Source organism: Schistocerca nitens, chromosome 4, assembly GCF_023898315.1.
Source record: "Schistocerca nitens isolate TAMUIC-IGC-003100 chromosome 4, iqSchNite1.1, whole genome shotgun sequence".
Taxonomy (NCBI): domain Eukaryota; kingdom Metazoa; phylum Arthropoda; class Insecta; order Orthoptera; family Acrididae; genus Schistocerca; species Schistocerca nitens.
The window spans coordinates 331,900,322-331,923,841 of record NC_064617.1 but is presented as its reverse complement, the minus strand read 5'-3'; the positions used below and the strand labels follow the sequence as shown (position 1 = coordinate 331,923,841).

At 38.5% G+C, this 23,520-nt stretch overlaps 1 protein-coding gene across 1 annotated transcript in view; it reads left to right on the top strand.

Annotated features, from left to right (window-relative positions):
- LOC126252285 (mucin-5AC-like) overlaps positions 1–23,520 on the top strand; it is a 519,485-nt gene that overhangs the window by 378,093 nt on the left and 117,872 nt on the right. Inside the window, exons 17-19 of the mRNA XM_049953159.1 lie at positions 2,054–2,131; positions 3,816–3,890; positions 20,757–20,840. Coding sequence (XP_049809116.1) covers positions 2,054–2,131; positions 3,816–3,890; positions 20,757–20,840 — 237 coding nt within the window. The remainder of the gene's footprint in view (positions 1–2,053; positions 2,132–3,815; positions 3,891–20,756; positions 20,841–23,520) is intronic.

Genomic DNA, 23,520 nt, shown 5'->3' with positions numbered 1-23,520 from the left:
ATTTTCGTCTCCCTTCACTACCTGAATAATTTCTTTTATCTCATCATACTTTTCTTCAATTTCTTCATCATCTGCAGAGGTAGTTGGCATATAAACTTGTACTACTGTAGTAGGCATGGGATTCGTGTCTATTTTGGCCACAATAATGCGTTCACTATGCTGTTTGTAGTAGCTTACCCGCACTCCTATTTTTTTATTCATTATTAAACCTACTCCTGCATTACCCCTATTTGAATTTGTGTTTATAACCCTGTATTCACCTGACCAAAAGTCTTGTTCCTCCTGCTACCGAACTTCACTAATTCCCACTATATCTATCTTTAACCTATCCATTTCCCTTTTTAAATTTTCTAATCTACCTGCCCGGTTAAGGGATCCGACATTCCACGCTCCGATCCGTAGAACGGCAGTTTTCTTTTTCCTGATAACGACGTCCTCTTGAGTAGTCCCTGCCCGGAGATCCGAATGGAATAGTTTACCCAAGAGGACTCCATCATCATTTATCCATACAGTAAAGCTGCATGCCCTCGGGAAAAATTACGGACGTAGTTTCCCCTTGCTTTCAGCTGTTCATAAAATTTCTAAATTTGTCATTTTTCTATACTCTGCTTATAAGAGATGAGGTATTGGCAGAAGTAAAGCTGTGAGGATGGTTTTGAGTCATGCTTGGTTAGCTCAATAGGTAGAGAACTTGTCTGTGAAAGTCAAAGGTGCAAGTTTGAGCCTCAGTCTGGTACATGTTTTTAATTGGCCAAGAAGTTTCATATCAGCACGCATTTCATTAAAGAATGAAGAATTCATTTTACAGATGATAAGCTCGGTGCAGTAAGTGACAGAATTTGGCTATTGATAGATTTGAAATACTTTAACCATTCAGGAAGTTATTTGTACACAATTACAGTACAAAATAAAAGTGAAAATTCAATAAAAAATACAACTGATCTTGTAACTGTTAAAAATGGACTTAGGGTATGAAGAGACTATTACAAAATGATTTAAATGTGATATGATATAATGAAAATGTAAAGGTATTTAGAACATTGCAACTAGTTTGTAACCTTTGTAAACTCATTCAGTAAAATGTGAATTGAAAAAATTTAGACCTCTATTTCAAGAATTTTTGATTAAATGCTCACATACAGTGTATAGTACAAATGACAATTTTAATAGAATAACAGGAATAGAAGAATGAAGGCAAAATGTGTGAATGAATTGAACCAACATAGAGATGATACATAGCTTATTATTTATAATTTGTAATTGTTTTACTGTCAACATTAGGACCTTTTCTAACCAACATTGCATGGCACACTCAAGATGATGAACAAGTTACAGCTAATACTAATACTAACACTACTACTGCTACTACTGATTGCAATAATCCATGTAACAGCAACACTAGAAAGTATGCATTGTAATTAAAGCAGTGGCAGTGGTAGGAAATGTTTTGACACAGAGGCAAGAGTTAACTGAGTATTGGATGTATTGTGCAGAAGATACTGGTACCGTTTAAGAGAGGTAGAGATGCGTATATAAATAGCATCATTAGAGATGCATATATAAATAGCATCATAATGTTGGAGAACATTTTGGATAATTATGTGATTTGATAATTGTCATTACAGTTATCATTTTTGGGTTGTTTGAGTAAGCAGTAAGATTTCTTCTTGGTAATCGATGTCTCATAAAAAAATGATTTATTTATATATGTATGTTTTACTGAGAACTGTAATTACTAAGGTCTTATCTGTGATGATTCAATGGTAAGAAATCAATAATGAAATTTACATTTGTTCAAGCACATGTGCCTTTCATTTCATTAGGAAGTTTTATTTATTTATTTATTTGGCCCAAGTGATCTGATATTACACAGAGTGCTGCTGATGACAGGCAATATTATGTTAATATTTACATTGGGTATCAAATGTGTGTCTGTTTAGTGCATGGTATTCCTGATAAATTGACTAACAGATATTATGTTGACTTACACATTGTTTTGTTTCCAAATTGGCATTGTGGAATAATGCTGTGAACTTTTAAAAATCTTTTTCAGATCAGTGATTCCAAAAAGTTCTTCACAGGGTCTGAGTCAATAGTAGTGAGTGCTTCTGACAGATCAGTGATTCCTACTGTAAGTGGATACTATTATTAAATTAGCATATTCATAGCTGAAAATACTATTTTAGTTAGACATGTGTACATAACAGGAATTGCACAAGAACACGAATCAAGGGTCATAAAACTGATAGATACGTTTCTTGGCTATAAAAATATCGTATTGACATTAAGGTGATTATTACTTTATAACAGTTAGGATGAATATTCAACCTTTGTAACACTGGGAGAGGAGAGAAAGAGAGAGAGAGAGAGAGAGAGAGAGAGAGAGAGAGAGAAGAGAAGAGAAGAGAGAGGAGACCACTTGCCTGCCTAAAACTCAGGTCAATAAACAGCGTACCCCGGAGGCCCAATTGTTCTGCATGCCCACTTATGTTCTTATGTTCTCTGTTTTAGAGTTCATCAATATTTCTCATGGTTTTTCTCCAAATCTTTTTTATGTTTCTGGGATTACATTACTGAACAAAACATTTGTAAAAGGAATTTATTTACTGAAAATAGAAAATGAAGAAAATATTTTATGTGGTTAAAATGGACATTTCACTCTTGAAAGTCTCATCAAAAAATGACAAAAATAGTTTATCGTTTGCACGTCCTTAAAAATAACAATTCACTACATTTGAGGGGCATGAATGAATAGTCTTTTCCTTTAGACTGTCACTGTTCCTCTTCAGATGAATTTTTCAGACACAGAGCAGGGGGATGAACTGAAGTTATGAAAGCAGAATTCACTCAGTAATGTTGGATGAGGATATCTGGTTGCTTTAGTTTCAGTCCTCATGACATTTTGTCTACTTCAGATTTGGAAGAAATGGCAATGTCACTCTCTTTGTGCATTATGAATGTCTTTTAATTTCTATATATTATTTTGAATCTCATATTTCACTCACTTTCTTCCTGTGACACAGCACAGAAAAACCAAGCCATGAGCTGACATTAGTAACTTTTTGTGGGAAGTGTGTTCATGTCTGTGCTGCTTTGTCAGTGTATTTGGTAAGTTAACCTAGCAGATAATATTCTCAGCCCCTATGAGAATGTATGGCAGGTGAGTAATATTACACAACTGTGGCAGCAAACACTAAATGAAAGTTACTCCCTTGATCAGCGTAACAAGTGAGGAGCATGCAGGAAACATCTGGCACAAATGAGTTAACATGTCAGGAACCAGAGGAGAATTTCTGGCATGAACAAGTTAACAACACATTAGGAGCTGTGAAACTGTAGCTTGTGAAATCCACACTGCAGTGGGTTGCTATTTTCATGGCAGTTGAAGGGAATGCTACATACTGCCAAATTAATATTCATTGTATTCATAAAATTAGACTTATCAGAATAACAAAATAAAACACATAAGTAATGAGTTTCTTACTTAGCTTTCATAGATCATTAAAAGAGTTAAAAAAAGGGACTTATATACATAGGCTCTTATAGGAATGCAGAGCAGTGTAACCATTCAGGACTATTATATTTTCAATAAAAAATCTATATGCTCAGACTTAACCTAGGATATTATTCAAAGTAAAAGCACACAAGTGATACTTGAGTTGTATTGGAACTCACTATTTAAACATAATTAGATTTAAATGTTTTAATGTTTTTTCTGTTCCAAACACATCAAAATCACTTACAGGGGAAAAAGATTCCTACAACTCTATTAATAAAGAAGACTGAATGAAAGAATTATAAAAATTATTTTTCAGGTTACTCAGCGTATACAGCCTCAAGTGACATTTGCTCTTCCATCTGAGGTATCAAATTCTGTCTATAATGTTCAGGTATGAACACATAATATGCTTATTTTCACATTACTTGAATTGGATATTTGTTCTGCATGTCTTGCAGTAAATGCATGTCTTATGTGTAATGGAAGCATGGTAGTTATCTACAATTGAGGTGTAGTTAGAGGCTAGAGCAGGATTTGTGGTTTTGTGTGGCATGGAATGAAATGCTTACTGCTTGTACATAGCCCAAATAGATTATGTTGAGCTTATGTCTCTAAACTATGTTCTCAACAGCTTCAGTAAGCTTCGTACATATTGGAAGTGGATAAGAGAAATGAATATAAATGGATACTACATTTCTTTAGCTGTATTCCAGCTTGTGTGTCATGTCTCTCAACCCTAAATTTGACCTAAAAGGGAATGGGCTTCAAACTTTCCCTTCATTAAACTTCAGCAACTTCACATACAGCCATCTATACACAGTGGTTTAACACCCTGTTAACAGGCTCATTACCAGGGGTGTATGTAAAGCCTTAATCTTCACCTCAAAAAGTAAAGCCATGTTGTTAATTTTTTGTTTGTACATTGGTACATGTCTGCAGTCCTGGTACATATTGAAATATACTCATGCAAAAGTACTGTAGAGGAGGCAAAACAAAATGGCAGTGCCCATTGGTAAAGCAGGGTATTGTGCAATCATGCAATTTTTGCATTTGAAGACAAACAAGAACTAGGAATCACAAGAGAAGTGAGACCTCTGGTGCAAGAAGGTTGGTGTATCACAATCAAGGAGATAGTGGATAAAGTGAAAATCAGTGATGGATTAATTTCCAACAGGACACACTGGACATCTCCTGATGAGGTGAAGATGGAGTTTCATGAAAAGCTGTCCAAGGTGTTCTTTTTTTTGTGGGACATACTCACACATATTGCTTCTAGTCAAATTTTGTCTTATAGTCTCCTGCTGAGCAGGCACCCAGTGACTTCTGCCATCTTCCTTGGCTGAAGGAAACATTATGTGGCAGATGTTTACAGAATTTTTGAGGTAGAACATTTCCCACATAGCCACACTGCTGACTACTAGTCGCAAAAACTGACAATGGCCATGAGAGTGGTGTGCTAACCACATACTCCTCTGTATCCACATCCAGTGATGCCTAATGGCTCAGGATGACACAGCATCTGGTTGGTACCATTGGGCCTTCATGGACTGTTCAGAGGAGCAGAAGGAGATTTTTTTTTTTTTTTTGGAAAAAAATTTTTGCATTAAAGGATGAACAAGAAGAGAAGAACTAATAATAATACCAGATTTCATAGAGATTCCAGGTGATAATTAAGACTTTATGACTACCCCTCGTAGGTATGAATCACATCCTTAGTTTGACCACAGGTGGGAGAGAATACTTGTGTCACTTTAAACTTGGCATTTACAGTAAGCAATTTAGAGGGACTTCTAGACAAGAATGGTGGGTCGGCATTTGGTAAACTTCACTGATGTGACCTTGCATTTAGACTTCAGTAATCATCATATACCCAGTACATTCGTTAGTGGGACCAAAAAGAGGGAAAAAAGCTGACTCTGTAAGGACAGGATTGTATTGTGGGTGCAGGAGTTTAGGAAAAATCTGCAATTTTCTGTAAACAGAAGCCACAACTTTGGACCACACATTATTGTGGAGTAGTAAGACACTTGCAGCCTTCGAGACTGCGACTGGGAGTCTCAGTGTACATTTTGGCATTGTCAGTTATCCAGATTAGATGGAATTCAGCAACAGTACGCCATGGATGCCCTAGAACATGATAGTGATGATCTCCTTTGTGGATGGTGACACTTTGTATTTCATTGGTAACTGAGGTAAGGGACACTGGATGCCTGAATTGATACAGGGAAGTAGTGGGATACCCAGGATTCATCACCCTTCCCATTGTCATAACCATGTGCCATATTATGCTCTTAAGTGGTTGAGGCAAATCAGCACCCACTTGCTCTTGTAGTAATTTGTCCCATTCTTTGTCCATTGTGAGTTCTGACTTTTGCAAAGTGCAGTTGACTATGAAGCACAGTAAAACATGAAGTATGTAATTTCTTTATATCGTGGTTCACTGATATTCCTGTGACCAATCACAATCCCTTGTTCATTGCCTAAAACATTCAGCATTGTTTTTGCACTTGCTGATCACCTGTGATATAATTCATCAGCAAAGTTGACAAGGCCCAAGGCAAAGAAAATGTATCTCACTCACATACACATTTCAATGTCAATTTTACTGCTTCCTAACCACAGTAATGTGGTGGCGAAATGTGTTGTTCATTACTTTCCAGTCCACTCTCTTATGATAAATGAATAAAGATATTCTTCAATAGCCTCATGATTAATGTACTTCATTATGAAGTGAATAATCTCTGATTAGTACCGTTAAATGGGAAACACTTCCTAATATTTTCAATTTAATATTATTATCATGTTCTGCCAAGCAACAAGGACGTCTATTTTCAGGTTGATAGTGGAGCCACCATTTCTCTGATGAATCTGGCAACATATCCACAACTGGGCTTGCCTGAGGATGTCTCTTCCCTCACAGTGTTTGGCGATGTATGGGCATAGTTCATCCCCTGTCATAGTCACAGCAGTCTACAAACACTTTACATAGCCCATTATGCTATTTGTTGTCAAACACCCACAAGCTACTAACACTTTTGCCCATGATGCCTTTACACGGTTTGGTTTTTCTGTCTCCGACAAAGTAAAAGTTGTATCCACTGCAGTCACTTTCCAGGAACTGAGTGATCTTTGCTTGGCGTCTGCATTTCTATTTGAGCTGGATTTAGGGTGTGCCATGAATTTTGAGGCACATATGACCCTTCAGCCAGACGCCACACCTCATTTTTACCATGCTGGTCTCATTCCAGTGGCTTTACATCTTGCAGTGAAGCAGGAGCTGGATCATCTCCAGGCTGCCTGATTTATTAAAGCTATGAAATTAGCTCATGGGCCATCCTCCTTGTCATACTCAAGAAGCCCAATGATTCTCTTCAATTATGTGGGGATTTCAAGTTACCATCAATGCTCAATCACTAGATGAAACTTATTCTATATTGTGGACAGAAGACCTTCTTAACAAACTTGCTGATGCGGAATACTACTGTAAGATTGACCTTGCTGATGATTATCTTCAGTTGCCTTTGGATGAGGAATCTCAAAAACTTGTTGTCGTCAACACACCCTTTGGATTATACGAAGGTTGGAACTTAAATAGTGGCAACTGTTTATTCACAACCAATATTAAAAAGTTACATGTTTGCACCAGTTACTGTCCTTCAAAGTAGTCACCAGCATTGTGTAGAACCCATTGCCAGTGATGTGGAAGGCATAGTATACCATTAGCAGAGCCTGTTCTGTTGATGGTGTGAATGAAGCGGTCTACTGCCTGCCGAATCTCTGGAACAGTTCTGAAGTGAATGCTACGAAGTGGTTCCTTCATCTTTGGAATCAAATCAAAGTCACAAGGACTTAAGCCTGGGGAGTATGGTGGATGGTACAGTACTTCCCAGTCCCATCGACCGAACAGAGCAGCAACAGCTTGCACTGTATGGTCCCATGCATTGTCATGCAAAATGATGGCTGGGTTGAACAGAAAGTGTCACCACTTCTTTTGCAAAGCTGGTTGCAGATGATGCTCCAAAAACAAACAGTAATACAACTTAAGACCTTGTGACTTTGATATGATCCTGAAGATGAAGGAACCACTTCATGGCATTCACTTCAGAACTGTTCCAGAGATCTGACAGGCAGTAGACTGCTCCATTCGCATCATCAACAGAACAGGCTCTGCTAACAGTATACTACACCTTCCACATTGCTGGCAATGGGTGCTACACAACGCTGGTGACTATCTTGAAGGACAGCAACAGGTGCAAACATGTAACTCTTTTGTATCGGTTGTGAATAAATAGTTGCCACTATTTAAGTTTCAACCCTCGTATAAGGACAAGTGACTCCCATTTGACATTACCTTAAAAAAATGGTTCAAATGGCTCTGAGCACTACGTGACTTAATTTCTGAGGTCATCAGTCCGCTAGAACTAAGAACTACTTAAACCTAACTAACCTAAGGACATCACACACATCCAAGCCCGAGGCAGGATTCGAACATGCAACCGTAGCGGTCCCGCGGTTCCAGACTGTAGCGCCTAGAACCACTCCGGCCACTCCGGCCGGTGACATTACCTTAGCTCCAACAATTTTCTGAAGGTATCTGGGACAACTAATGCAGCACATTCAAGCTTGTGTGAATTATCTGGATGATCTCATTGTTATGGAACCCTCCCGTCAGAAGCATTTGCAAGATCTCTGCACCCTCTTTACCAGCCTGCAGGATGCAGGTCTGCATTGTCATAGGAGAAGTGTCAATTTTTTTCAACCAGAAGTACAGTATTTGGGGAATTGGCTCACTAAAGAGGGAATCAGGCCTACTGATCAGAATGTTGCCACCATTTGTTCTCTTCCCTGCCTGAAGAACTTAACTGAACTCCAGGTGTTTTTTACGGAAAGTCAACTATTACTCCAAGTAGCCCACTTTTCACAATCCCTCAGTCATTTGCATAAGAAAGCAATGCCCTATGACTGGACCCCTGCCTGTGACCAGGCTTTTAAGCAATTAAAAACCTGCTGAAATCTGCTCCTTGTCTCACACCTTCCTCTCCCAGATGTCTATTGCTTGTGGAAGCCGAATCATTTACCTGTGGCATTGGGGCGGTTCTGGTGCACAGAAATGAGGATGGCTCTGAACAGCCAGTTGCTTATGCTTCTAAGACATTGACCCCTGCACAACACAACTACTCACAGATCGAACAAGAGACATAGGTGATAGTGTTTGCCATTAAAAAATTTCATGTCTACCATTTTGGTGCAAAAATCTCTCATTACAGATTGCAAGCCATTGGTTACCTTAATTGGGCCACAGTCAGACATCCCAGTGTGAATGGCTCATCGTTTATAGTGCACAGTTCCTTAGCGCTTACAATTATACCATCTTGTTTAAGCCCATGGTGCATTATGCTAATGCCGAAACCTTTTCATGTCTACCCGCTGGACTGGACCCTGATTTTGAAAACAGGAGGTCCTCTGCTTCCACACTGATACTGCATGGCAACATACATTGAATACTTTCCCCATTATGGCCACATGTTTCGCTGCCATCACACACTGCAACCCCACACTGTGACAGGTCCTCTGATATGTGACCTGTGGCTGGCTGCCCTACCTCACCCATCAGCTGGCGACGGAGCTCAGCCCATGGAAACTACTTTCTCACAGGTTCTCAGTTGTCAATGATGTTCTTCTCTTGGATACTGGGACTGACATGCATCAGGTGGTGATTCCCGCCGGATTGCAGCGAGTCCTGTGCTTGCTCTACCAGAGACATTGGGGGATGTCCTGCATTAGGGGTTTGATTCACCGACACATGTATTGTCTGGATATCAGTAGTGACATCAAGAGAATGGTTTGTGTTTACATGGTATGTGCCCAGCACCAAACAGCACATCCATCATCATTTCCACCCTGGCCTATATGCACCATCCGTGGGACTGCATCCACCTCAATTTTGTGGGCCTGTTTTTGGGGTCGATGTGGTTGCTCATTGTGGATGCCTACTCCAATTACCCATATGTGTTATGCATGGCACCACCATGACCAATGCCACTCTCACTGCCTTGGCCCAGGTTTTAGCCATCGAAGCATTACCTCACACTTTGTTTTCAGATAATGGCCCCATTCGTGGTGTCTGTTGTCAAAGAGTTCTGTGTGGCAAATGGCATAAAACATATTGTCAGCCCTCCATTCCATCCTTCCTCAAATGGTCAAGCAGAACATCTTGCAACAAATGAAGAAGGTTGTTGAATCCTCTGTCACCACCTCTGCCCTCACTCTGTTTTTGAGCACCTGTCACACCATGCTGATTGATGGTCATATCCCTGTTAGCTGGTCTACAGGCAGCAACCACAGACACTGCTTCATCTTCAGACATTGCTCTCTCCTGCATCGTGCTGTCAGCTGTCTGGGCATTAGGCACCTGGCATGGCTATGGGTCCACTCCTATGGAAGTCCTGTGGCTTGGACACCAGCAACGGCAGTAGAGAACTGTGGGTGTTGGGTTATATCTGTCCAAACATGGACGGGGCTTGAGTGCCACCACCACAACCAGCTCCGACCATGAGCTGATATGGAATACTCATCATTGCCATCTCCCCCTCCCTCTCTACCTTCTGTTAATAATGATGCCCCAGGGCCAGCGACCCCCCCGAGGGCTCCAGGACCGCCTTCTGCTTAAGCGGGAATCAAAGGAACCCTGCGGTGCACTCACTTCTAGTGACATCATGATGGGCACGCCAATCACCATTTCTTTGCTATCCTGCTGTTGATGGGTTTGGGTCATCACCCATACCTGCTTTCCACCCCTATGGCACCATCTGGGGTGCTCCCAACTGTTCGTGCCTATTGTGAAGGGGGTGGGGGTGGGGATGGTGGGGAGGGATCTGGTATTGAGTACCACAGAGGTTGAATGTCCACTGGAGGAGACGGACCTTGATAGCTGATAGAGGACACTGTGGCGGCACTGCACTTGCATGGTGAGCCTGTCACTCTCTTGCCTCTTTAGTGTGCAAGCCAGTACCGTTCCACACTGCCAGTATTCAGGCAGCTGTACAATGCACAGCCAGTCAGTTAAGTGCTCACACTTGATACTTATGGATTGATCTTTGTTGTATCAGAACTGTTGAATAATTACCTTGTGTGTCACCCAGTTATTCTCTCTGGTGGAATCTTGGATTTGTCTCTCTGCTGCTTTTGGTTTTGGTGTCATCATTGTGGCAACTGCTTTGTGTGGCACCTCATTGCAATAAGATTGTTTGTCTGTGTCCTGGTCTATTGTCTTGTCCATAGTCCATCCGTCACGTTTTGTTCTCTATACTGGAGGGTTGGGTTACTCTCCCACCTGGCAGCTCCCTGTAATTCTGAATTCAGCAATGTGTGCTCCGATGTCCGTCTGCTGCGGATATAGCACACTACTCTGGGAATCATGTCATCTTGTTCAGACAATAATATTTGAGGAGGAATTGTAGGATGGTATAATTATGGAGAAAGAAATTCTGTAACATTACCAGGTTATGCACATTAAGTCCTTTTTTGAAAAATATTATCCCACAGATCCAAAATGTGTAGTACTCCTCCAAAAATTGACCCTTGACTAGTGAATAAGGAATAGGTGGTACATGTGCATTTTAACACGAGATAAATAAATATGTTTTTGTCTGTGGAACACAGCAAATATATGAAAATATGTTTCGTTAGTCTTTGAATGAGAGTTAAATACTAGTATGGTGATACGTAAACATTTTTTTGAGTTAATTTGTTTTCATTAATTCAAATAAGGTGAAGATTTATTATGGGAACCTGAAAGTACCATTTTTTTATTGCCTGCTTTATAAATTATTGCATGGGTGTTTGAGGTTCAGATGCATGTTAGCATGTTGATTAAACACAGTATTTCATAGACAACTGGCAGCTTATCAACCAAAGTGAGTAACATTTTTGCTTCAAGAAATTTTTTCCCCAAAGTGTAGATGCAGCTTATGATCCAGTGTGAGTAACATTTGTTAATTAGTTTGTAAAATGATTTTTGTATTTCCTTCTGTATACCTGTGATAACAAGCAAGATTAAAAACTGTTACCATCTGTAGGAATTTACCAATGGCTAAAACAATAACTTTTTTCTTCAGTATCACTAGGCAGCTGATTTATTATCTAGTTTTAATCTAAGAATTTGTGTAATAAGCCGGTTGCAGCAGTACCATTAGTTGCAGGTTTACTCAGTGTAGATCAAATAAACCAAAACATGAAAGTTATTCATAATCAAAAAATATAGTCAAGTATCATATTATGCTAAACTTGATGTGAACAAACTTCATGATCAACCATTATATTAATGGAGAAAATCATCTGCCACCTAGCTAAATTTCCACAATGAATTTTTAGTCTTCAGTGGAGTGTGTGCTGATTTAAAATTTCCTGGAAGATTAAAATTGTATGCTGGACTGGGAGTGAAACCTGGGACCTTTGCTTTTTGTGAGCAAGTGCTCTACCAATTGAGCTGTCCAAGCACAGCTCACAACCTTCAATCACAGCTTTACTTCTGCCAGTACCTCATCTCCTATATTCCAAACTTCATCAAAGTTCTCCTGCATGTCATGCATGACTAGCACTACTGGAAAAACAGATATTGCTAGTTAAATGCTTCAGTGTTGATACATCTCAAGGATGAGTTCTCTGTGTTAACACTTGAAGCACTGTAACACAGTTGGAAGTGATTCTTTATACTGTCCCAACCTAATCTTCCACTCTTTATTTCTTATCCTCAGACAGATAGTTTACCATCGTAGCCATTTTAAAGTTCATAAATCTTTATTGTGTAAAAACATAAATCTTCCACAATCCAAAGAATAGTTTGAGCACTGCAACACTTTACAAGACATGGTCTTGTTGCAAATGATATGCCAGTGCTTTCCTCCAACCATTGAGCTGACTGAATTAGTCAATTGAGATCCTGCCATATCAGAATACACTATATGACCACATTATGGTGTTTGAGTGGGTGATGTGGAGAGCCTTCAACCATCAATCCACAGGAAAGGAATATTCATTACATTCGGATCCCTTGTTCCATCGCCCAATGCCTTCTAAGAAGTTGTTGCTCATTTTGTACACATCCTATCACTATTTAATTCTTACTATTTAATATGCCCCCATTAGCTGAATGGTCAGCATGGCGGAATGCCAAGCCAAAGGGCCTGGGTTTGATTCCCGGCTGGAGCAGGGACTGGGTGTTGCGTTGTTCTCATTATCATTACATCCCCACCTCCAATGTGCAAGTTGCCCAATGTGGCGTTGAATGCAATAAGTACTTGCCCTCAGCGGCTGAACATCCCCGAATGGGGGACTCCTGGCCCACAATGCTGTATGCTCATTTCCATTTTTTTCCTTACTATTTAAACATCATTCCTTTTTTGATTGACCTATAAGCTGTGTACTCTTTTCATAATCACTTCACTTGTGTGATAACTTCTATGAAGTGTACTCTGTATGTAAATTTCACATTGGACAAATGCCACAAAGACATATCCCCATATTGTATATTAGTTGGACCTGTATATCTTTATAATACTAATTTGTATAACCTTTGTAAAGGCTGCTTCTGTTAAAAAAATAGTTTAAACACAACATGTCAAATATGGCATTTGTAGTGCATGAATAAACCAGAACACATAGAAATAGAGGCTATAGTAAATGCAGTAGTGTAGCCAACTTGTACTTAACTGTGCATAAATAGTATTGTATGCTAATGCCTTGTACAAATCAAGCAGTTACTTTTTTGCCTATTTCAACAGTTTATCAGCGTAGAAACAATCTGACGACAAATACATAATGTACAATATTTATTGAGATTGTGAATTATTTGCACCCTGGACATTACCAGTAACAAGTGTGTAAATGGCTTATCTGATAAGAAATGTCTTACAGCCTGTTACTCATCTTTTATGTTAATTTTCAAGTTCTATTTGTAATGTATGTACAAAGTACCAGTTTTATAGATTTTAAGACATTTCTGTACTAGCAAATTTTGAGAAACATGGCATTACTTGAAGTTCCTTTTGTAAACAAAAAAATATCTGCATCAGTGTTACAGCTTCCCTTAGACTCCATCAGGATTATGTGGAGTTTCGAATTGAAAGTGGTGATATGGCAAGGAGTTTCTCCACTGCCAAAACCGTTCTCAGCAACTCTAGATGCAATTTTCAGATCCTTAAACTGGTAAAAAGTAGAATGAATTTGTGTTAATGTGGAAATCTCGGTTAATCCATATGTTGATGTCACTGAAGTTTTTGAATCCAGTGCAGGTGAACGGCAGCACTGAATGGGAGAACCTAATAGAGCAAGTTTTATAACAGACTTGAAAATTTATTATTCTGAGTCTAAAATAATGTGTGGTCATGAAATCAAGAAAAAATAGTACAAATTTTGGCCAAAATCATAGAACCAGTTGATGAATTTTTGTTTCTAGGGCAGTTGAAGCAACTACTGGATGGACAAGAAAAATAAATAAATAGAAGAGTATAAATGTCCTGCAGTGCTTTTGGTACATTAAGAATACCATAGTTTTTAAAACTAAGCTTCCTATGTGTCTAAGACTGAAAATATATTGCTACTTACCATGAAGATGACACATTTAATTTCGACAGGCACAAGTAAAAAACAAAATTATGAAAAGGAAAGATGCCTCTCACCATGTAGCGGAGATGCTGAGTCGAGATTGGCACAACAAAAAGACTCTCACAAATAAAGCTTCTGGCTCATGAAGCCTTTGTCAAAAATAGATGACAAGCAGACACACACACACACACACACACACACACACACACACACACACATTCGCAAACACAGCTCACACACACGACTGCAGTCTCAGGCAACTATAGCCACACTGCAACTGTAGCCTAAGACTGCAGTCATGTGTGTGTGAGTTGCATTTGCTTGAGTGTGTGTGTATATGTGTGTGTGTGTGACAGTCTTTTTGTTGTGCCTATATGTGACTCAGCATCTCCGCTATATGGTGAGTGGAAACTTGCCTTTTCATAATATTGTTATGTTCTATCCTGGATTTTCCATTGTTTGACAAGTAAAAGACACTTACGCAAAGCTTTCAGCCACAGCCTTCATCAGAAAGAGAGAAACACACACCATTCATTCACACAAGCAACTGCATATAATGCACACATGACTGCCAACTCTGGCAGCTAGGGCCTGTGTGCAACTTAATGTCTCATCTTTACGGTGAGTAACAGTCTATCTTTTCCTACAAAGTCTATTACCAGTGAGTATCAGTTTTCACTTGTGGCAGTGTCATATAATTTTATATTAAAAGCTGTTCAAGGTGAACGATGGAGAAATGGAATGGACATTGGGAATTACTGGTAGAAACTGGGAGTAGCCCAAGCAACCTACTGGAGTGGAAGATGTAATTATGGTGCTAATGAAAATGGAATGGAAGCAAGTGGCTCATTTAGTCATGTGAAAGGAAGGAACATGGACTAAGGAAACTGTTTACTGGACTCAAAAAGATAAGAAAACACTGAGAGAGTGGTCTAATGGAAAGTGAATAGCCTGTATTAAAAAAAATGCAGATGCAACATGGGTACATACCACTGAAGATTGTGATTCATGAAAAAGTCTAGAGAAGGCATGAATTTCAGCAGTGGATGTTAAATGGCTGATGACAACAACAATGATTTGAAATTTACTGTTACTTTTCATGAAGCATTACATTTCTCAAAATGATGGAAGTGAACCTGGGTGTTAAAGTTAAACTTCTAACATTTATTTGAAAAACATGTGGACTGTATTTTAAATATCTTCTTAATTATGATCAATAAATGAGCCACAGACATTATGTATCAAATTAATGAATAAGAAAATTCAAGTGAAGAAGCATACTCAAAATGAATGAACTGAAATTATTTGAAAAAGTTAAAGGATGCACAAAATTAAACTGTATCAGAAGCTGTACAAGCTAAGATACATTGGATGTTCAAGGAAAAGATGAACCATTGCACCTTGTACATTGGAGGTCACTATTCCGACAATTAAAAAAGAGAAGTTAATGAACCACAGTCTCATTAACCAAACGAACTGCAAATTATCTGAACATTTGGATCCTGCAATTTCAGACAGCTGCTAGTGTGGTGTGCCTCAGGATTTATTGCACTTTATTATTTTGCGCACTAATGGGTTCTCAACACCATAATAGTGTAACTGCAGGGGTCATGAATAAGTGCCAGATTTCCATTTAAGTGTGTCAGTGAACAAGAGACTCCAATTTAGAAACATATCACTGAACCTTTTATCGACTAACTTGCTTGCACATATTAGAGTTGTTTAAAAAGAATTGAACCACAGGCTGTAAAATGAAAACAACTGAAAGGACGGTAATGTCATTATCTGTGGAAGAAGAGTGCTGAGGTCCCGACCTTGCTGCTAGAAGTAATGAGTGCATACCCACATGATGACATGAATGAGCACGAGCACATGTCAGCTGTCCACTGCACACAGTTGTGGTGAAAACAGAGCAATGGGAGCTTCAGAAGAACGGTAAAGGGATGTAGTGCATTTCCTCTCAGCAGAAGGAGCGTGGAAAATGGAAATTCATCAAAGAATGGAACATGCATACAAAGAGCACTGCATGTCAATTGCAATAGTACCACTTGGCACAAGTGAGTCAAGGAAGGACAGACATCATTGGCTGATGATCCACAATCTAGAATGTCACACTGCATTACTGATAGATTCTCCAGCAGGTGAATGCCCTCATTGTTGAAGCATGGCAAGTTACAATGGCAACAATTGCCCTAGAGGTTGGATTCAGCATCAGAACTGCAACAGATTTTCATTGCTCTCCATCTTGTACCATTCTTTGATGATTTTCTGTTCCCTAAACCCCTCCCAACATAAAGAAATGCATTATACCTCTTTACTCTTCTTTTGAAACCTCCATTTCTCTGTTTTCAGCATTGTACGTGTTCCTTTCAATCAGTGACTCTAGTACAGAACTCAATGTTTTAATGTACATTTTTGAAAGAAAATAGGCTGCTTTCGATGAGAAATATGAATCATTTGTTTCATAATGTCCAGCTTTTATGTCATATGGTCTATCATACAATAGATCTGTCAAGAGTTTTAATGAGTGACCATTATTTATCTTTTATTTTAAAAAAGGAGTAAAATTGTCACAATATGAAGTACTACTTGTAGTTTTGACACTCTACAGATAAATACATACTTACATAGCTAAAATAGCAAATTTTTCCTCCATGGACTCTTTAATGGAATAGTACCACTTCTCCACTATAAGTATTGTTAATGAACCAATACACTCCTACCTTTCAGCTTATTATAAATTTTTGGCTGTGTAAAATGGAGTGTTTAGTTACAAAGTTTTTTTAGCAATTTATGGTGTGATTAATACTTTTTGGTAAAAAGTTTTGCAATTGTGCAGTAAATGGAAGTTTTCTAGTGTGTGCCAGCTGTTGTAGAGGAATTAATAATTTAAAAATTTACAAGTAAGAAATGCTCATTAGTCGCAGACTTTGTGACTTTCTTTGTTGGGCAATATACATGCCTTTACTTTCTTTCTCTCTCTTTATTCCTTTTTAGCCTTGTGATATTAGTTGATTGTTCCCAAGTAATTCTACTATAGCAAATAACCCATTCATGTGGTTTTAGAATTTTGTTTTATATTGTCAATTTTGTTTTATATTGTCCTCATAAACACATCTTGAGTACTAACAATTTTACTCTAGCTCATTCTTAGCAGGCCTGTGTAATTCATTTAGTTAGCTTGGCTCCCCATTCCACTTTTCCTAATATGTTTAAAGCCCATGCAGTACAAAGATGTAAATGCACACTTCTAACATTCAATTTCACATTGCTCATTTCATTGCTTATCATTCTCTCTTCTTATTTTTATTTTTTAGTGAAAAGGTACATTTACATGTGAAACTCCTTTTCTCATAGCAAAAAAAGTAGTTAAAAAAACATTTTGCACCATCCTTATGACCACTTTTTCAATAGTTTTTGAGCACAAGAAATCCTATGCAATGGAGGTAAAGCTAAACCTGTATTCTCAGTGCAGTTGCATGTCTCCAGTTGTGAATGGAGCAATGCAGCTTGTGTACAGTGTTCCTCAAAGGGTCTTTTCAAACTTGGGATATGCTCACATTGTCACTTGCTGGCAAGAACATTCATTAGGAAAAGTTGATCACCGAATTTCCATACAACATGGCAACCACTATTGCGATACATGTCACATTTAAGATGCGTCTTATAGTGGTGGCTTGTGGTTAACAATAACAGCTGGTGACTGCTACACACAAATTATGGCTTGTGAGCACCCCACAATGAATTGCAGTAGAACTGCACGCTACCTTTTTGGAGTTATCTGGCAGGACTGTTGACTCAGGCAGTGCTCAACCATTGCCACACAGCCAATGAAGCCTATAGATGTGCTTTACAAATAACTGTACAAACCCCAAAGCACTGTTTTATGTGAAGAATGTGGCCAAGAGAACACCGGATTAATGGTGTTGGTTTTCATCATCAAGCAGTGTAGAACTTGGCTAATGCCTGGTAATAATTGTAGAAGTTTGACACGTAAGTCGCTGAAGTGGTGTCGAATCGGAAGACTTGCACCCAGCGAACGGTTTAGCTGACGGGAGGCCCTAGTCATATGACATAAAAAAATTGTAGAAGTGTACGGAAACAACCAGCTACCATTATGCATCTCAAGCATGCAGCCCATATGTTCATCAGAGAGGTGGGTCACTCCTGTTGTAGGAGAGAAGAGGGTCACTCATGTTTTGTGCTGATATCATGTATATGCGTTGGACACCTCTCATTGCTGTTAAGGGCAATTTGAGGGCTGTGCGATATGGAGGACAGGATCTTCCTGTCTGCTGTCCATCCTTGTAGTTAATGTTTTGGTGACAGGCTTGTCTTTGAAAATGAAGACGCACGAGTGTGTGGTGAAGAAACTAATGCCACATGCTGCCAGACGTCCCAGATACACAGGGAAGATGTCCTCTTAGGCCCATTGTTAGTGCAGTCAGTTCATCTTCCTATAAACCTGCAAAACATCTAGCAGCATTATTAACACCCAAACTAGAACATTGCAGACAGCATGCTGTTAATTTGCAAATGTTTGTTGATAAACTCAAGAAAGTGAAGGTAGACTAGAACAACATAAAGGTTAGTTTGACTGTAGTGTTTCTTTTTAAAAGGGTGCCAGTATAAGACCTTAGTGTCCCTAAAGTTTCCATTTTTGATCATCAGGTCGTTCCTCCACACCTTAATGACAATGTACTGCCTGTACTATGATGAATGTAATAAGATGACATGTGGTACAATGACGAGATCCCCACTGTCTCTGGCTGTTGCAGACATCTTCATGGAGAAAATTCTGACTCTATGACAGTGCATGCAGTTTGCTTCCTACAGTGTGTTGGCAGTACTTTCCTGGTAGGGCCACACTGTGAAAATCCACTGCAGCAGTGTGTTGATCACATTAATGATGCCCATCCCAACATTACATTTACTGTCAAGATTGGAAACCAACAGAAAATGAATACAGACTGACTGGTATTTGAAGGCAAATAGTTTTCACCATCTGGTACACAAGAAAATGATCATGAACACATAGGTACACAGAGCAAAGATTATTTTTGACAATGACCAGCTACTGTCTGAATTACGGAATGGGAGACATTGCTGGTGCTTTAAGGTACTTTTCACAAAAGATGCCTCATGAATTGGCAGAAAAGTCCAACGCATCTATGTTCTTTCCATACCACGGGCCAGTGACAAGCAAGATGCAATGTGTGCTGTAGAGACATGGACTGAGACCAGTATTACCAGTATTCTGGGCCACCTCCAAGACAAGATATTTTATGGTACGTTAAAGAAAACGTAGGCCTGTGAATTCCTGGTGTGTATGGTATTCTTGAAAATGCAGATGTATCTACATAGGCCAATCTATTTGCACTGTTGATGTATGCTGTGCTGAGAAAATACATCACATTAAACAAAGGGTGCTTGAAAAATCAGCTGTGGTTGAATATTCTTGTGAATTTAAAAAGGCAAGAGTCCTGCCTCATGCGTCATCATGTTGTGGTTTCGTTATAGGAGGTGACTGAGATTAGAATAAACAACAACAGTTTTAACTGAGACCAGGGGTAACCACTTAGTAGGGCATGTTTGCAGGCTTTGAATATTTAGTAGAAGCAGAGACAGATGCTTGACACTTCTTGGAAGGTGAGGGTGTCAATTCGAATGTGGTGCCAGCACCTTCTGCCACCTGCTGTTACCCAGTCCTGCAGCAGACAGGAGTTGCTGTTACCCACCTATTAACCCTCCTGACCCTCTGTGTAAGTCCCAGTTGCTGCTATCATACCTGTATAAATGGAGCACTGTGACTGCACTGGTGTTCAGTGCGTTTTCTACTTCTGATGATGGTGACAGCTGTTGAAAGCTGAGCATTTTATTCAAACTGACACAGCTTGAAAACTGAGAAGATTTTTGTCAGTGCATGAGAACACTGCAACCACCCCATGAACACCTTCCTCCAGGAAACAGGAATCAGTCAAATGGAATGGCCTGAAGTATCTGCTAATATGGACCCAACTGAGTATTATTGGGACTAGCTGAAACCTGCAGTGCATCATTGCAGGAACCAACCCTCCTCACACTCTGGATGACCTCAGTATGGCATCTGTCAATGAGTGGCTTAGGCTTGGGCAGCAACATCTTGACTACTGTGTGGACAGCATATCAAGGAGAACTCGTGTGTTACAATGCATGGGGTAGAGAAATGTGGTATGGAATGTCATACAGTAGCAGGTTTTGATTACTCTTTCATTACCTGCTCACCTTGAATACAAGGTCACTGCCATTTGCAAATATGTAGGTGGTGCAAAAATGTTTTGGACCTTTTTTATATTAAAGCTAATAATCAATAGTTGAAATCAGAGTGCAGTGAAGATAACATAGATGAAACGTCAAAGGGAAAAATTAAGTTACTTAAACAAAATAAAAAGTAAGAACCAGGCAACAGAAAGTTTGATAAGAGTAGGTGCTTGGGGAAAGGGAAACTTGTATCAAAAGCCATGTAAGTGTTACTTTTATTCTGGGCATAGGTAAGTAGGTGATGCCATTCCATCTCAAGTGTTTTAATATTACTTTCTCTACTTTTACTTCAACTTTTTGAAAAGAAGCAGTAAACACTGCATGATAAATTACCAAGCTATGATTTATACAGGGCTCCAAATACAGCAACTATTGGTCCAGCTCCACGAGTGAGAAGCCCAAGTTCCACTACATTACCAGCAACCCTCTTTTTGCTGTGAGTTATTTTACTAACATTATTGTATGTGCATATTAAGTACCAGTGTTTGACATTAATATATTACAGTGAGTCTGAATAATTGTTGGTCTGTATCTGGCCAGCTTAAGAAGATGTATGTAACAAGAATTTTTTTTTCTGCTACATTTATTGCCAGAGTGTGATGATCCTTAAGGGACTACTAGAGAAGACAATTCACGTAAATAATGAAACTGAAAGTAAATACACATTTGGGACTCTTGAATTGATTAAATAATTACACAGAGAGAAGTTCTGTTCAAGAATTTGTTTCAACTGGTCTATCGCACACAGTACTGAATGTGTAATTACACACACTCATGAACATTTATTCTCCTACCATATTTTATTGTCACAGTTACTGCATTTTATAAATTCCTTCAGTATGATGATCTCAGTAAAATTTTAAACTACGATATTAACTCAACTTGAGAATTGACTTTGTGCCAAGATCCTTCTCCTTCTGTTGTTTGTGATAACTGTCACAAATATTGAAATCTGGCAGGTTGTAATGCAGTCTTTTAGTAAACGAAAGATTGACAGTGTAATAAATGGACCATTAAATTACAACTTTCTGTTCTGCTTTTAAAGTTCTTAGCAGATACACTGACCAGAGATGATCAAATTTAATAAGAATGAAATAGCAGTTGTTTAGTTCTTTTATTATGTGTCTTTTCTTGCAGTTTAGTTTATTTTGTTTACAGTTTTGTCAGTGAAAGGATTACATTGTTGGTCACTGATTCCTGGCCATTGATGTGTTTTTTTCTGTTGATCACACCAATGAAAGTTCTATTTCTTTTCTTAGCTTCTCCATTTTTCTTTTTATTTCTTTTTTTCTGTGACCTTTTGTCATCCAGATCAAATAGCAGACAGAGTTTGGGCCCAGATATCTTATTTGTTTAATCTGAAAGAAAATGAAAGTTATAGGTACTGTACAATATACCGAAGGTTGAGTGATATGAGAGAGAGAAAATGGTCAGCCTGTAAGTGAAAGACAATGTGTTTGAGATGAAATATGCACTTATTTTCTGATATACTGCTCTTTATAGCCAATTGTGGATCAACTCTTTCTACTGTGCAACATCCACAACTCTAATGCTTCTCAGTAAGTTCCACAAAATACTTACCTACTGCTGCCATCAGACAACAGATATTTCCCAGCTACCAATTTCTCCAGATGTGAAGTTAGATAGGGGGTCTGAGGACGCCATGGTTGATGAAACAATCCTTGCGGAAACCCAGTGTCTCATTTCCAAAGTACTTTTGTGAGCAGATCCATTCTCCTGAGGAAAGATAGTTATTTTTCCTTTGTGATCAGGGCCTCTACTCATATTTTTTGTTAAGTTAGTCCAGAAGACTTGTAGTGTTCACCAGCTACTGTTTTACCTTTTGTAAGGTAATCAATAAAAAGACCCCTTTTGCATTCCATATAAAAGTGGTCATAACTATTCTGGCAGATAAAATAAATTTTGTCTTCTTTGGTGCAAGGATACAGGCTTCCAGCACTTCTTTGATGTCTTAATTGGTGAATCCATCCATAGTGTCAAAGTGAAACATAAAATCTACAGAAATCTTTTTAAAATGGTCCATACATTGCCAAGTACATTATTTTCATATTTGCTTTTGGTCACACAAAGCTTTCTCATAGTTAAATCTTCACATAAAATGTACTTTTCTTTGTGCTGATATGGCCTCAGCTGTTTCACACACATTTAGTTCTAGACGTTTCAATATAATATTGTGAATTTTATTAATGTTATTATCTGTGATTGCAGTTTTGAGATTTCATTCATGTGCACAATGTTCAGCAGGACCATCCATTTCATAAGTGGTGAAAATGATGTAGCAGCTTCCTCATAAATATTGTCCAACTTTGGATGAATTTACATTTGTGATTTGCTATTGAAAAATGAATTGTTCAATATCATGGTCATCCAGTTTATTATTGATTGAAACATACATAACATGTTAACTGTTGAAAGCTATCTCGACAAAAATTATTTAATGAATAAGGTTATCATATCACTTATGTCATTGTGCAACAGTACCGACATAATGAAAGCAAAATTGCAATTTAGTTAATGAAGTTTCTGTGAGAAGCAAAGAAATTTTTTTCTTCCCTTGTGGAAATCATTGTTTGACATTACCAATATATGCAACCCAGTATTTAGAGAACAGTGTAGGGTGATATGACTGGATGCAAGATGATGTACTGAACATACGCAGCCTTGCAAATATAGACACTTTGTAGAAAGGAAGGAAAGAGGTTAAATTGTGTTTGCAAAAGTAGTTTTAGGTGTCGTATTGAGAGAATATTTGCTGAGAACTTAAAGTTAGAAGAAAGTAGTGGCTTTAGTATGGATTATTTTCATAGTTTCAAATTTTCTTGGAGCATGTAGTGTATCATGCTTTGATTATTTTTTAAATTTATTTATTTTATCTGAAGGCAGTTATTAATTACTCATGTATCCACAAATTTCTTCTTGTTTGAAGACTGCAGCATGTTTTAAAATGATGTACAATTGTACTAGCACTAACAGTAGTGGCTGAAATGTTGGTATATCATTTTATAGCTGTCTTTGACCCAAAAGAAATTTATAAAAATCGACTGCTGTCGCAAAAGTATACACTTCATTTTTTCTTCAAGACAAGGCACCAGTCT